This window comes from Enoplosus armatus, chromosome 20 (assembly GCF_043641665.1).
Source record: "Enoplosus armatus isolate fEnoArm2 chromosome 20, fEnoArm2.hap1, whole genome shotgun sequence".
Taxonomy (NCBI): Eukaryota; Metazoa; Chordata; class Actinopteri; order Centrarchiformes; family Enoplosidae; genus Enoplosus; species Enoplosus armatus.
This window is the reverse complement of record NC_092199.1, coordinates 8,490,394-8,506,702: the sequence shown is the minus strand read 5'-3', so window position 1 is coordinate 8,506,702 and position 16,309 is coordinate 8,490,394. Positions and strand designations below refer to the sequence as shown.

The following is a 16,309-nucleotide window of genomic DNA, read 5'->3' as shown; positions in this document are numbered from 1 at the left end:
CACACACACACACACACACACACACACACACACACACACACACACACACACACACACACACACACACACACACATACAGACACATACAGACACACACAAGCTGGGAAAAAAAAAACTCCAGTGGAGACTCAAGCACTCCCCATCAGTTGTTGTAAAAAAGGGGTGAGAGGGGAAGCTCCTTTCTCAACGAAAAGCATGTCAGCGCTGGTGCACTTTGACCCTTCCCATACACACTTCACAATCCAAACAGAAGGCCGGCACCGCCAGAATTCCTCCAGCGTCACAGCAGCCCTCTCACCCGGAGCTTTTAAGGCTAATTTTTTGATGACGATGAGGGTGGGAAGCGCGGAGAGAGCAACGTGGAGGAGAGGGTGGGGGCTGATTCAGAGACAGAAACCTCACGCACACATGAACACATGCCTGCTCGTCAAGCGTGGCTGAAAACTGAAACTTGCCTGTTCCACTCTGTGTTCCTCTACGCTCAGTCCCTACTGGGGTTTTTTTTTTGTTTTGTTTTGTTTTGGGTTTTTTTAACAGGAAGATAAATGTGAAGCCTAGGGGCACTATTGTTTGGACATCTAACCAGGAACTGTCGCTGCTCTCATTGCCCTGGCATTAACAGCAATTATGCGCTCTATTCAGACAGCTTTTGTGCATCCGACCCCCAGACCCCCCCATGCCGTCGCCCCTCCGTCCCCCTCCACACACTCACACACACACTCGCAGAGTCCTAACACACATTTCCCGCTTTTCTCTGCCCCCTCCTGCCCCATGCTTTCCCTCCCACTCCGCTACTGGTGAATTCATTTGGCTACTGGAGCACTCCGCTCCCATTATGAATGAACTTACAGAAATATGCACATTCAGGCAAGGAAAAGACGAAGGAGAAAAAAAGAAATGCACATACCAGGAGTATTTCTGGAGCAATACCTGAGCTCAAACAATTCTTCACATAACACCATGTGGATTTCTTCTCCTCAAATCACAAATGCAGTACGGTTCCAATATGGTTAGGTGCACAATTACAGCTCAGCAGGACAAAATACTTGAAATGTTCTTCAACACTCAACCTGTCTCGCTAGTAAATGGCATTTTCAATGGTTTTGTCATTTTGACACTTTGTGAAAAATACCAATTCTAGGTGATTATCTCTTAAAACTAGCCAATCCTAACAATAACCTTCAAATCTGAGAGATGGGATCAATTGTTATTTTAACCCAGCGCAGTAACACTGCCACTAAAATCTCAAATCTCCAGCAACCACTTCAAATTATCTTATCACCATTTTCAGTAAGTCTTTATTTGAAACAGCTCCATGTAAGTTCACTCTATTGGCTGGAAAGTGAGAGGAAGCTTCACATTCTACCAACCAACACTGTCAACACTTGTATTTGTACTAGGGGCCACTTCACAAGGATGAATGGATCAGCGGTGCACTGTCCTTCAAGAATTTCAAACTCAAAAAGAACCATGTATTTTGAAAGTACTGTCAGGAAGTTTGGAGCATATTCATGTTAAAGTATTCCAAAATGCAGACTTTTTCTTTGGAAAGGGAAATCGAATGAGAAAATGGTCAAAAACCAAATTAATAATCAGGTTCTGTGCATATTTCCATTTTTGAAATGTTCCTTGTGAACCAATGAAAAACAGTAAATAAAAGTAAAGCAACAAGCTCTGTGTATGGATACAAATTTAACTGTTGGCTACATGCACACACACACAGAATAATTTAATTTCCATGTTTCAGGGAGCCCCAAGCCCTGTGGGCCAGGAGCAGAGCTAGCCTATATTTAACAGATGACAAAAGTTGCATTCCAGATGTACAGTACTATCTTTGTGTTGAGCTCTATAGAAATGCATGGGAGAAAGAGGGAGCAAGGGTGGGTGCTGCTGGGAGAGGGGGGTTACACTGGGGGATGTGGGGGGGGGGGGGGGGAGGGCACCAGTGCACAGCTGCTAAACTAATGCCTTTTTTTTTCTTCGCTCAGGCACAGAAAGCAGAGTGTGGTGGCTCACTGACAGAAACAAGGAAGGATACAGGAGGTGAAAATGGATTTATCCATTCTGAGAATGTTTTTTTTTAATTTTTTTTAAAGAAGAAAAAAAATGTTCAGGCTGTGCTGTGACTTAATGAGTAACAGGCATAATCTGTTACATTGAAGTCAAAATTAGGCATCAGATTAGCTGTTATTACATTAAAAACAATGAAGTCAGTGATTTAATTAAAGAAAGGTTCAGCCCCAAACCAGACTTGACTGCAGCTGAACGTTAGCTACACCCAAGCCCAGCTCACACTGCCACCAGGGAACCACTACTCCCTTTGCACTAGTTAAAAATCTGATTAGAAACACACTCACAAACTGGCTGATTTTTTTTTTTTGCCTCTGTGGTGTTTCAAGCAAAGTGACAGATCGACGAGCGCGTAAGCTTTCACACGGCTCAGCCTGCCAACATCATCAGCATTAGACAATTAAGCCCCGCTAGCTGAGAGAAAATAATATATATATCTCCTCAGTAAATATTTACTGCACAAATCTTTTCCATTCATTCACCAGGCACCAACAAAACCTTACTGTACTCCCTCTCCCTCTCTTTCTGAGTCCCCCCACCACCATCCACCCCCCACCTCTACATCTGCGATTCATTGACTTTACAATTTACCACATGTCGAGATGGGAGAGGTCGAGCCTCCATCTGAATCACGGCACAAATATGCGAGTGATTTATTGTTTTAAAAACCCTGGGCCGATTTAGTGCAACTCCACTTTTCCTGAGCATTACTCCTATTGGCAGACCATGAACAATTACAGTTTGGACTAATTAAGCTCCGAGAATGTGCTGTGCACCGCTAATGTCTAGCAGGCCCCAATTTTAGTTTAATGGTGCCAAACTTTGCTTCCCAGCCCCCCCCCCCCCCCCCCTTCTCTAACTTAACTCCTCAAATCCAAAGCAGATTGTGCTTTTTATGACTGTTTATTGAGTCGAAGAAAAATAAGGACCTTTTCTTTCCTCTCTCCTCGCATAGGATGAGAGAAACAGCAGAGAGAGAGAGGAAGCACAAAAAGGAGTAGTGGGAGGGAGAGGGAGAGGAGAGAGAGAGAGAGAGAGAGAGAGAGAGAGAGAGAGAGAGAGAGAGCGGGAGCCGCTTCCGCCATACTTTGTAAACAAAAGTGATTTGCAAGACAAAAGGAGCGCAACCTTCCAACTAAATTCAGAGTGCATTTTGCGGCTAGAGGCACAAAATGCGGCCGCGTCGTGCCACAAAACCCCCCGCGGACACCAATTAGGCCCCATTAACATGTAAAGCCAATTTGATAAGGTGTGGGCCCTATCCCTTAAATCCGCATTAAACTATCTTTCCTCTTGTCACAGCCAAAAATCCATTTACAGCAGCCGAACACACATAATCCATATGATATACCATTGTTATGCTTATGCTGCTGCCACGTTTAGGAAAGATACCGTCTGTCTGTGTCAATTATAACAGATAAGGCCACAGCAATGTGCGCACGTGAGCACAAAGGCAGTGGTGTTGCATTCACTTGTGCATGTTCATTACAATAATCTGACCAGAAAATCCTCCATTATTTCTTCCATAAAATAAAAATGTAAACAAAAGTAGTCAGCCTGTATGAAAGTGGATTAATGTTTTTTAAAAAGGTGAATCCACGGCAACACGAGCGATCCTGGCACGACAACACAACTGAAACAAAGAGGGAAAAGGGGAGAAAAGCTATTGTTTCAACAACACAAAGCCTTTCCACCGTCTTGTAGTGGAATCGCCACGGGTTCTGGGAGCGTCTTTTTTCACTCTAAACACAGCAGTGGATGCTTGGTGTTGCGTTTTCATCAACCCCCTTTGCCCCCCCCCCCCCCTCCTCCAATTTCTTGTTCTTTTTTAAACTACTCGTAATTATACGTCGAAACTCAAAACCTCCGCCAAAAGTCTCCAGGCCTGGAGAATTATGGGGCCAGGGGTGGCGTCAAATATCTTAACATTCATAAGTCCGAGAGGCAGTAAATAAAGCCAGTGGATTTACGGCCCTGCAGCCCCGATGCAGGAGAGCTGGCCGCCCAGATCCCGCTCTCCCTCCCTGAGCCTCTGCGTCTCCAGACCTGTTGAGGTGTGATGTTAGCCCACAGCACCAGAGTTAACCCGCCGCCTTTTTTCACAAGACCTGTGTTAGCATCGGCAGGAGACAAAAGGTAGACAGAGGGAGGAAGGGAGATGGAGAGAGCAAAGGGAACAGGGGGGAAGTGAAAGGAGATAGAAAACCGGGGTGAACTGGGCAGGCCACTTCTCCAATTCGACCTGCACCCAGTGATCCAGCAGGCCTTTGTGTGAGGTTTAGGGAGGAGGGAGACGGCAGGGAGAGGAGAGGAGGAGACAAGGACAGGAAGGCTTTTAAAGCCTGGGCACAACGTCATGTCAAATTGCTAAATGATACTAAATTGTGAGCCTCCTTGGACTTAGGTGATAGGAAAAACAAATTCTACCCGATTATGGCTCCCAGAGGTCAAACAAATTATGGTAATCACCACATGCAGGAATTTTTTTTTTCCTTTTCCCCACCACCTCAAGTCATGCAAAAACAAAGATTACAGAAACAAGGTAAGATGTCCAGACAGATCAGGATTAGTGCCAGCTGACAGAAAAAAAATCTAAATTGATCAGAATTTTGCTCTGAGAAATACCTGAAAGTGTTGCCATCAAAAGCCTCAATCTAAATCATTAATATCAAATACAAAAAATATAGATTTAAAAAGGCCTTGATGTTGAAATCCACATCCTGAAAATAATACAGCAGCATCGCCCAAACCAAGAGGAGCAGAAGAAGAAAAAAATGAAGGGAAAAGCAGCGAGAATCAAAGCCTTTTCATGACAAGACAGAGAAAGTCTCATTCCAATAATACTAGCAGTCATATTCAGTGCCTCACATGACATGTTAGGGAGCAAGACAGCTAATCAATGTCCAGGTGAATTATTTATGCCAGCTTTAAGTCTAATACATTTATATTACAGCGACCGCTGACTTCAAAGCTCTAATGGCTGGACACACAGGGCGCTGCAGACAGTGGGGGCCGAGGCTGTACAGTAGGAAGATCACCGCAAGCTGAAAAACCTACTGCTCAGGTAGATCTGTGAATTAAGCTGTAATAAATGTGGTCTCCTAATTTGCAAATAAAGCATCTCCACAATAATCAACAGTGGCTTTTAGATTTTGTCTCTATGACTTCATCTTGTATACAAGAAAGTGGCGCAAGGAAACTAAACAGGTAACAAAATCAGGAAACAAACGTGTATTTAAAAAATAAAAAAAGATCATTCCTTTTCTGAATTATGTCTGAAAATAGTATTTCAGGGGTGGAATTAAGAGAGCAAAGGTCAGCGCTGTCTCGCCGCAGCATCCTCCAGCCATGCTACACAATTTACTGCTTTTCTAACTGCTGCATAAGCACAATGAAATGAGCGCTCCAAGGACTAGTACAGGACATACTACTGTGATAGTCACAAAGAAAACTACAAACCTCTGCCACTGAAACAAGGAAGTGCCTCAGTTCAAATCATGTGTGTTGTTGTGAATGTGTGTGTTTGTGTCAGCACTGATGAGAATAATGAGTGACTAATTCCACATACCAGCCGGTAGCGTTAACAAGGCAGCCTGACTAAGAGGGAAAGAATGGCAAAATGTTCTCATATGTGCATATGCCGGGAATGATACAACCTTTTAAAACTATAAAACACACACACACACACACACACACAAAGAATTGTGCAAGCAGTAAAAAAATATTTCATGTGAAACCTTGGGCGATCATGTTGAACTCAGAGGCAGAAATTGTGTCAAACACAAAAGAAGGCATTATGTGTCAGATGTGCATTTATTTTCAAGGTGTGCACAGCGCACAAAAAAATTGAGGTAACAAATATCAGTTTCGTTAGCCAAAGCTGAGGTGGTGGTGGGGGGGTGGGGGGGGGGTGGAAGGGTCATATTTCCTAATGCCTGGTCTTAGCCTTAACCTTGTAAAATGAGATGACAGGTCCTAAAGTGCAGACTTGTAATTGCAACCGTTTAAAATAGGGGGGCAAAAAAACACCCATGGTTGAGGAAAATTATGCCGCTTAAGGATTGCCATTGCCCAGTGGGACCAGCGAGGTGCTGAGCAAATGAGTAAGTGTGCATAATTATAGCATGGCTGATTGTGTCAAAATAACATGAATTTATTTATAAATATGGGTTTACATGGCACATGCTTTTTTTTTTCTTTTTTTTTTTTTAAAGGCAGTCCTCATTTGAAGCAAAGGTGGCGCACATGCAGAACACAGCATTGAGTTGCACAATCATTTCCATTCAATAAATCACACTCTTAAATATAGATATATATATAATATATATATGTATATATGAATACGAAAAAAAACTACTGTTTAATGTTTTAGGGGAAAAAAGCTGTCAAATTTTAATGCATGCACCTTTTGCATGATGTCTTCACACGTTTTGACACATGCAAATCACTTTGAAAAAAGCTCATTTGCATATTGATTTTATTTGTGTGGTTTTTACATAGCTTTACAGCGCGTGCAGCGTGTCAGAAAGGCAGTGTAAAAGGCCTGAATGCTCATGCAGCTTGTGTTGAGGGGGAAAAAAGGGCATGTTTGATGAGGCTGTGCAAACACAAGCCAATTGCATTATTCAGTGGGTTAAAAACATGCACTTGTGGCGTGGAACCCAGCAGACCCTGCACAATAATAACGCAATAATAATTAAAAATATAATTTCATATTTTTTCATGCATTTAATGTAAAAGTTGTTACAGTAAAAATTCCGGAAACATATGAGTCAAAATCTCATGTGCACACCACCTGCCATACAACCATTTTTTCAATGCATCGAGTCCTAGCGCTTAGCACCGTTAGCATGCTAGCTGCTGCCCATGACAGACACGCAGGCTGCGAGCTGCAGGCGGACATGCATGCCATTGTACTGTACACTTCATGAGGAGTTGCAAAACTTGGCTCCACATTTTTATCGGCTGCACTTTCTGGGTGACAACACTCCCGTGTCCGGCTGCCTCCGTGTCTACTCGGGAGTCCGCGTGTGTGTGTGTGTGTGTGAGTGTGTGTGTTAGGAGTGTGTGTGCACATACAGTTGTAAATAAATGAACTTACTGTGCGTGCTGTTGGAGAAAGTGATCCATTGGGAAGGTAGGGGCTTGTGAGATCGGGGATCATTATAAATGGATAGCCCGGGTACGGTGGGCTCTTGAACAGCCCTCCATCTTGCCTTTTCGCAGCTAACATGGCGGGGGGGGAAAAAGAAGAAAACTTTTTTTTATAAAGTGGCCTTGAAACTTTTTCTTTTTTCCCACAAAAAAAATGCATTTGAGGAGTAAAGCGGAGGAGATCCTCTCCGCCAGGCACATGTAATGTCATGGTGCAAAAAAATATATGTAACAGGAGAGGAACAATAAAGCAGAAACTCACCCTCCTCTAAACTTTCTCTTGTTTTGTCTCTGAAAGTTTCAGATCTAGGCGGAGGCCGTCTTTCCGCCTTGAAATGCAATGAAACACAGGGATTGCGTTAAAGTTAACACAGCGGGCGATGAGGGTGATAGTAAACTTTCTTTTCAAGTCTATCAGCGTTAACATGTCAGAAAACGTAGGCCCCTAATTTAACAAGAGCCGGGGACGGTCGATCCCCGTTTTTATCTGCAACTTACCTCTGAGTCCGACGAGCTGTTTTGATTCGTTTCCGACTCGTTTACAAGAGAAGATTTGACATCGGCTAAATCCCTTTCTGCCGAGGAGTTCTCCGAAATTTTCTCTTCCTGCTCCCCTTCGTCTTTGAAGGAAATCATTTCATCGTTTGCGCCCAGATCGTCCCCTCCACCGCCGTTGAGCTGCGGCATTTTTCCCGTGCAAAAATTTTTTTTTTTTGAGGGGGGCAAAAACACGAAGTTTTAAACCCTTGATCTCGGTGATCTAGAAAGTCCGAGTTTAAGTTTGGGGTCTGTATTGGCGTTTTCCAAAGCTCTGGCGGTTGGTACAAAACTAAAAAAGAAGGGAATCTTGGCAGAAAAAGGAAGCCGGAGAAGGAGCCGAGCCGCTCGGATTGAGTGAGTTGAAGTTGGTCGGAGTGGTTTTCAGTTCAAAGGCGGCGCTGATTGACAGATAGAGAGGGATGGAAATAGAGAGAGTCTGGATTCAGGATTATTGACAGGGAGAAACACACAAGAAACTAATGAGATTCAAACAGGGAGGGACTTGAAGTGACGTTTTCATAAATAGGAGGAAAAAAAGAGAGAGAGGGAGAGAGAGAGAGAGAGAGAGAGGGAGAGAGAGGGAGGAAGGCGGCTGGAGGAAGCCGGCGGACGACTGCAGTGGAAAGCATGTGAGGAGGAAAAAGGCAGTTTGGGAGCAGGACAGTGATGGTAAAATAGGAGGAAGATAGGAGTTTCTAGCAAATGTGGATTAAACGCACATATGGGCGGTCTCCCGGTGGAGAGGGGGGAAAAAAATGAAAAGAGGGTACTTCCTCAGGCTGTTTGCAACCAGTTTGACTCCACCATTCCCGGCCAGTCTGTCACACTGGGGCCACATTAAGTTAACGTTACAGCTTAAATTAAAGTTTTTTATTCTTTTAAAACCTTCACATTCAGGCTCTATAACCTACTTTTTTTGCTCACTAAATACTAGAGGCCTATCAAAGCAGAATAAAACCTTATATTACTCCGAGCTTGTTTTCCAATTTTATCTGCTTTGTCAGTTCCTTTAGATCTATTTTTCATTATATTAGATAATGTTTCCTCAGATCTATTTTTTGGGATGGAGGGTGTTGTTGCATCCTGCTTTCTTGACAGGTGTGATGTCCTCTGGGACTATAACCTGAATTCCTCACTGGCAGAACAGGCTGGGCTGTTTTTATTTTTCTCTTCTTCTCCCTCAGCAGCCAGACTGGACACAAATAACTGATGCAGATTTGAATGCTCCAATTCTGTGTCTTATTCTGATAGAAATACAGCCTTTAAAAAAAAAAGACAGATATAAGATAATGTGTGCTGTAGGTGGTTGCAGGCTAAGAAAGTAGAATTTGACCACATGAAATTATATATATATATTACAGTAAATGTCTACAAAACCATATTTTGTTACCTACTTTTGTTCCTTTTACATGCACAGCAGTTATTCTGTGAAGTCAATTGGATTTACTGTGTTTCTATTCATTAACAATTAAGATTTTTTTTTTAAATGGAACAACAAAGAGAATCTAAAATGTAAAATATTGAACAATTTCGGGATTTTAGGGATCAACACAAAATAACAAAACAAACCAAAAAAATGCCGTTGCCTACCTGAAATGTATACAAAAGCAAAGGGGGGGGGGGGGTTCTCCAGCTAAACAAGGGGATTGTGCATGTGTGTGTGTGTGTGTGTGTGTGTGTGTGTGTGTGTGTGTGTGTCGGTGATGAGCTCAGCACCGGTGATTCAGTAACCTTATCTCATCAGCTCAGGAAATGCAGTTTCTATTAGAGCCGATATTTGATGGAGCAATCACAAAATCAACAATGAATGTCAAATGTAACTGCAAATGAATGGAGCTGAAACATACGTGCAGGTGACACTTACACTCTGTTGCAACATGGCTGGCTCCTCTCAGGCAAAATAAATCACTATAAGATCAAACGAAGAACATAGAATTGCTGATTAAAAAAATATTGTTTCATGTCTTCGTGCTGTTAGCTGCATAAAGAACAAATGTTATGACAGTAATTCCTCCTGTATCTGCTCTCTGCAGTGTTGTCAAACAGCAGTGATGAGGAATTATGTGCACAGTGTAGCACCAAAGTGTTGTGAATCTGTCTACCAACGCACCTAGACCAGGCAACACCATGAAAGCAGACTATTCCGCTCAGTGATCACTGATGTGCTTTATCTGGATGAGGTGAAAGCAGTGTCTGTGTGAGCTGGCTGCAGCCCAGCCAGCAGTGTGAGGGAGCAGGGAGGAAAGGAAAGGGATCGCCGTCTCTGGTTCTCATCCAGTGTGTCTGTGTTTAGGCAGCCGGTGGAAGAAGAGGCACCCCGCCGCTCGGGGCCCTCCAAACCTGAGCCCACACAGACCAGACCAAAGCAGAGGAGCTCCAAGCTGGCCTCTCCCCGGATTGCCTCAGCAGGCACCTGAGAGTTTACTGGGGGCTGGCAGCATGTTATCATGCCTGCCGTGGGGACACCTGCCTCTGATGCCGCCCTGGTGATTCTAATCTACAGGACCCTTTAATAAGATGATGATAGGCTGCATTGCCGCCGCTGCTCTGAATGATGGAGCAGGAGCACGCGCGGCTTTATGTTGCTGTTATTTATATTGTTATGGGTGGTGCATGCTCACCTCTGCTCCATGTGCAGATGTGGTTTCGTGCAACTGGGGGATTGTCTCATCCACGCACCTCCACGTCTCTCCAGCGTGGAAGGAAGTCAGAGGCATCACCAGTGTCTGATCACCAGACTTCAGCTCTCTGCTGTCTTCATCAGCCCTCATGACGAAGCCACACTCTGATTCTGACCCCAGCTAGTTTGAATTGTTCACCATTAGATTTGAAGGCAGCAATAATCAAACTGGGACACAATTAATTATAAACAGCCAATAAAAACTATAGAAAATACAAAAAAAACAAGTACTTTAAATAATACATGATACATGGTATGTTTGCTTTTTGCCTCATCCCACCTCTTTCATGCTACCTCTATATAAGGCATAAAATAAAAATAAACTCCATAATATGTTTGTTTTTGCCTTGATGTATGTACAACAATATGTACTATATGTATACATGATATACCCATTCATTTAGCTCGTATACGGCATGTATTAGTTTTTCTTTTATGTATTTTTAGGATTGCACTCTTACAGGTTGCCAGAAATACATATTTGACATTTTAGCTTTAATTCTTTTTTGGTATCAAATGATTCTAGGAATATTTATTTTATTGTTGAATAATTAAATAGTCGATCCACAGTCAGAAAGCACTGTTTGAATAAGCAGAGTGAATAGAGCTTTTATGTGTTTAATGACAAGAATCTCTTAAATCCTCTTAATCCCACTGCACATACGTTTATGTTTGTAGATCCTGTGGTTAAGCTGTAGCTGTACAATTAAATGAACATATATGTAGTCTGTACTTCCTAGTTTACACACAGTCTACATGGGAAAGCTTATTTGTATTTTACAGATCAATGTTTTAGTATTAATTTGTCATACAATTTTCAATTCAGTTTCAGTACAACCTTTGCTGAATGTTTTTTTAATTTTGCTGTAACAGCTTTTACTCTGTTTTTGCACCCACAGTAGAAATGCCTGGTACAATCATTACTACATAAATACTCAAAAAGAAACAGATCCTCGCACAGAACACCAGACTACTTTGAGAAATCACCTACTTTTCTGTGAACACCCCTCATTGTTTCATCTTAGGCAGGGAAGGTAGCAGCAGCACACAGTGCACATCCTCTGTGTTTGCAAACAGTTAATTACCCATCATGCATCCATGTTGCCAACCATACCAGCTAAAAGGTCTCTCATTGCTGATTAACATATTACTGCTGGACATTTTCCCTTTTTTCCTCACAGAAATATGCTTGTTTTAAGGCAACTGTGCTTCGATTTATTCTGGTAATGAAGTTTGTTCACTTGATAATAAGTGAAACTTAACATTTAACTTTAGTTGCATTTAGTCGAGTGCAAATTTCCTCTATTGTTGGGAAGGATGCTGTTAAGTATTTTGGCATTTATTGTCAGCGCAGCTCATATAAATTCTATCACCAGGATAATACTGTGGTTAGCCATAATTACGTGTACACTAATGGTCCTCATCATTTTTTGGGATGGACAGGATGGAGAAATAGATGTCTGATTTACCTGATTATGAAAAGACTGTTTCATGCTGTATATTATTCATTAGAGTAAAAGCAAATCAGGCAACACATATCTGGATTGTGCTTGCATTTGTGTGTAAATGGTTAATTGTGCTTTCTTGAATATTGTACTTATTACTGTGCTTATTAAATTCAGCACGTCACTGTTTGCCATGCTGAATATTTCTATGCGTACTTCTTTTAATTACTCTGAGAACATATCCCCTCAGTCTCTGCTGGCTTGGGATTTGTATTCTATACATCAAAACATGGCGAATTATGTGGACAGACTCGCTTTCTTGAAAAAAAAAGTCATTATATATGTACTGTATACATACTGTAAATATATATTTATTTTTTCCTTTATTGTACTTGCAGAAAAGGAGCTTCTCTGCTCCTTTGGCCCTCAGCATTGTAATTATTTGACACAATAGGACAATACATTTGATAAATACAAATGAAAGCTTTGTAAGCAGAAATTGCATTCTTAAGTCCTTGAATTTAAAAAGCAAAATGCTCAGAGTGTTATGTTGACCAAAGCGCAAGGGGCTGAGGGTAAGATCCTTTTCACATTTCACAACTGTTGTTATCAGTGAAGTCTATCCACACAGAAATATCTTACTCCTTATTGGAAATATGGTAAACACATTTTTCACCTCACAAATGTTTTTATATATTTCTGTTTCCAGTCCACAACACAAATCACAATGAAGACAGTGGAGGAAGGGAATAATCGTGTAATGAAGAGTGAGTCACATTGCCCTGTGACTCTGCACTCATCTAAAATCAATATTAACCCCCAGAGACATTGCAACTAATACAACAAACAGCTCAACAAGCATTTCATTAGCTTAAAAGTTTATGAATCAATAATCAAAATAGATCAAATCTCAGGATGCTGAGCTTCATTTTTCCCCCTTGAAAAATCCCAGGAGTGTGATCAGAGTTTTCTTGTGAACAGCTTGGATGCTCATGATTAATGTCGGCACACTGCTTTTCATATCACTGTAGGTATTGGACTCCAGCAGGAGCTGAGTGTCTCCAGAACTCATCCACATAGCATCGTGGGAACCACATGAGGCCAGCTATGTGAGCTGTCTCCCGTTGTCTCCAAAACAAACAGCCAAGCGTTTTTCAGAAATGGACGCGATAGTCATTAATCAAGGTCCCAGGCAGGTCCTGAACTCTCTAAACACGGAATCCACCTGAGAGACAAGGTAACCTGCAGTATGTACTCGGCTGCTGCATATCTGGGCGGCCAGCACAAACACCACTCACCTGTCCGTCACGGCAGCATCTCGTAGGGAGAGGCAAGCCAAGCCACTGCTGGCTGGTAAATGTTACTTAAAGGTCAATGGTATACACGCCAGAGGGTTAATGGTTTGAATAATATTTTCACACTGGCCCTACAGTGAATGCATCAGCCGTCAGGTAGCAAAGGGATTTCTATACGCTGATTTATGTCTTGATTGGGAGAGAAGATGGTGGTGTGCCACCGGACCACTGGATCCTCCTGCATGCCCACATGACGGAGCATAGTGTTGATTTTATCACACAGAAAATCACTGACAGACTGTATAATTAAACCAGAAAAGGAATCATAGACGGATAAACCCCGCGGGTGTTCTTCTTAAGAACATGACCCTTTGTGAAGAGATGGATGTGAGCTCTTATCTCAGCGTTTCCAGTCGTTTTTGCAAGATCCTGATGAATTTATAGATTAGTTTAGTTTGCCAGCTGGTGAGCGACTGAAGCAAAAGTCAGACAACAAATGTAATCTCTGACCTTTTGTGTTTTTGAACCCTCGGCTGCCAAAAGCCAAAAGCAGATGCACAGGAAGAATGCAGAGAAAGTGGCCTCCTGTTGACCCCTGCTTTGTGTTTGAGGAGCAACTAGGAACTCTCCCTTTCTGTGATGGTCTTGTATGCAGGACCCACCACATCTCTGGGCTTTTAATGGGGTAGAGACCCTTTTCTGATTGTTGGTTAAGAGACTGGGAGCATCTCATAGAAGGTACTTCCTCAAACAGGAAGCAGGAGGCCTTATTGTGAGAGAAGAAAAAAGGAGGAACAGTGTCTTCTTCATGTTCCTGACAACGGGGCCATAATTAAAATCACAGTGAGGACGAGTTGACCTTTTGGGGCCTGAATGAAGGGTCATTATGTACACGATGGAGGCAGGTTGTCTTTGTGCAACTGTGTGTGAGTTCTGAGCAACTTTTTGTACTATTTTGCGTCTAAATTGGCATGTACATTCATTTTGAGCTTTACCGAGGACTTTTTATATTCGTTGCCATTTATCCAAGTTTGTACAATGAAATAAATCATATCACACTGATATAAAAGACAATATATTGTGCAGCACTTTCTCATAGAAGTGCTCTTTTAATTCTAGTGCACATTGACTGGTATTTACCAAGACATTCAAGGCACTTTAGTGAAGGGCAAGTTTCGGTTGCAAAGGTTCTGCACACATTATCTCGTCATCTTTGGAGAAAATCAAATCAGAGAAGAATTTAAGTAATCATAGCAAACATAAAATAAAGTTTTTTCCATTTGAACTTGACACTGCTGCTCATTTGCTGAGTTATAAAGTAGCGGCTGTTTTTCTTTCAATCCTTGAAATGATTGGAAAAGCTTTAGTACAGAGAAACAATTGCATCTTTAAAGCTCTACATGCACACTTATTAACAAGCGACACAATGGAGACGTGACCTTGAGTCAAATGAGTTGCCTGTCAGTGCAAATCAGAGCAACGTCGTGTTCATTTGGCTATGTTTTCATTAACCAAATGGAAGATGAGCCCATTAATGAGACATCAGTCTACGTTCTTTGTACAATACGAGTCAAAAGGAAGGTAAACATCGTCCAAGATCAAGTTGTGAGCAGGTTATAGTTGACGCAAAGGCTCATATCTCTGTGGTCACATATGTCATTTCTCTTTATAAAGAAAAATCTATTCATCAGGCTGTGAAATGCAGGTCACATGTATATAAACTCTTTTTTATATGAAACAAAAAGATCTTCAGCCTTCATTAGATTAGTTTATATTTGAGAATAACAGTAGAGGTTGTGGGGTGTTAATATTTACTGACTTTTATTATTTACCTAGTCTCTATACACGTATACTGGGCTACTATGTGCCATCAACATCTGTGAAAATGCATATAATTACCATCAATACATATTTGATATTTGTAAAAATAAGCTATATACCACCTATTGTTATTCTGTATTAAATTAAATACCTTAAAGCAGCATTTTAATGTTGCAGCTTGTTGAGGTGGAGCTAATTTTAACTATTCTTAAACAGTCTGTTAGTCTGATCTGTAACGATGCATCATACTTTATGAACTGATCGTGTGTTTTAATCTGAGAAAGTATCTAGAAATGATATCTGTCATATAAATGTAATGAAGTAAAATGACAGAGCCTCAAATTTGTACATGAATTAAGTTACTTTCAACCACTGTCCACACCTTTGAAGTTGTCATTGAAGTTCCCTACACACAGTTGTCATAGTGGAGGTTAAAGCAGTTGTAAATGCTTTGTGTAGAATCTCAAAATTCAAAATCAATTGTAAGCAACATAAATCCATTTAGAACAACACATTGCTATGAAAAGTCTGTTCCTTGACCCTGAAACTACTGTATTTGTCAAAACATAGGGTTAATGGACAATGGACATGGCCCTAGACACAAGAATAATAATTCAATAGTTGTTATTTTCCAGGTAAAACATTAATAACACAGAGGGTGAAAAGCAACAGAACACACCAAACTACACATTTAGTGGTGTAATTTCTCCCTTGTTGAAATGCTTTTTGTTGTCAATACGACAAACGCTGTACGCTCACAGCTGCTCTTAAAGGTCTGTCGGCCTTTTGTTCTAATGTTTGACTCTGATGGAGGGATGTGAGTGTGTGAAGTTTAAGGGCATAGTTGGTTCAAATATTGATCACCTTTCAGGTATTCCTTTTTCCTGAAAATTGATCACAGATAGTTCTGTGTTAGGTAGATCAGATACAGTGTGGACACATAATCTACACACACACACACACACACACACACACACACACACACACACACATCATTAAGGCCCCAAAGCTTCATGCTTCAACTAGAATTTTTTGGCTGCAGCCCTCGTGGTCTTCTTCAAGGATCCTAATTGAGAAATTAATGCAGAAAAATCAATTGGCCTCAAGTTTTGCGTCCAATAGACTCCTGAAGGCTTCAAGTGAGCAGCAATCAATGCTTTCCACATGGGTGACTCCAAAGCCCCCTCACTCTTTTGTTTATGTGCTCATAGCTGGAGGATTTTGATATATGAATTTCAATGAAATAATAACACTAATGTTAAAAATGTTCCACCTTTTGTGATCCCCTGTGATGCACAATGTAT

The 16,309-nt window shown here is 41.5% G+C and overlaps 1 protein-coding gene across 11 annotated transcripts in view; it reads right to left on the bottom strand.

Annotated features, from left to right (window-relative positions):
• The window catches only part of tcf7l2 (transcription factor 7 like 2), an 85,789-nt gene extending 77,590 nt beyond the window's left edge, over positions 1-8,199 (bottom strand). For all 11 annotated transcript variants that reach the window (XM_070927194.1, XM_070927195.1, XM_070927197.1 and 8 more), the window contains exons 1-3: positions 7,723-8,199; positions 7,487-7,553; positions 7,172-7,296 (exon numbers count right to left, since the gene is read on the bottom strand). In XM_070927194.1, coding sequence (XP_070783295.1) covers positions 7,172-7,296; positions 7,487-7,553; positions 7,723-7,911 — 381 coding nt within the window. In that variant the 5' untranslated portion in view covers positions 7,912-8,199. The remainder of the gene's footprint in view (positions 1-7,171; positions 7,297-7,486; positions 7,554-7,722) is intronic.
• Positions 8,200-16,309: the final 8,110 nt, after the last annotated feature.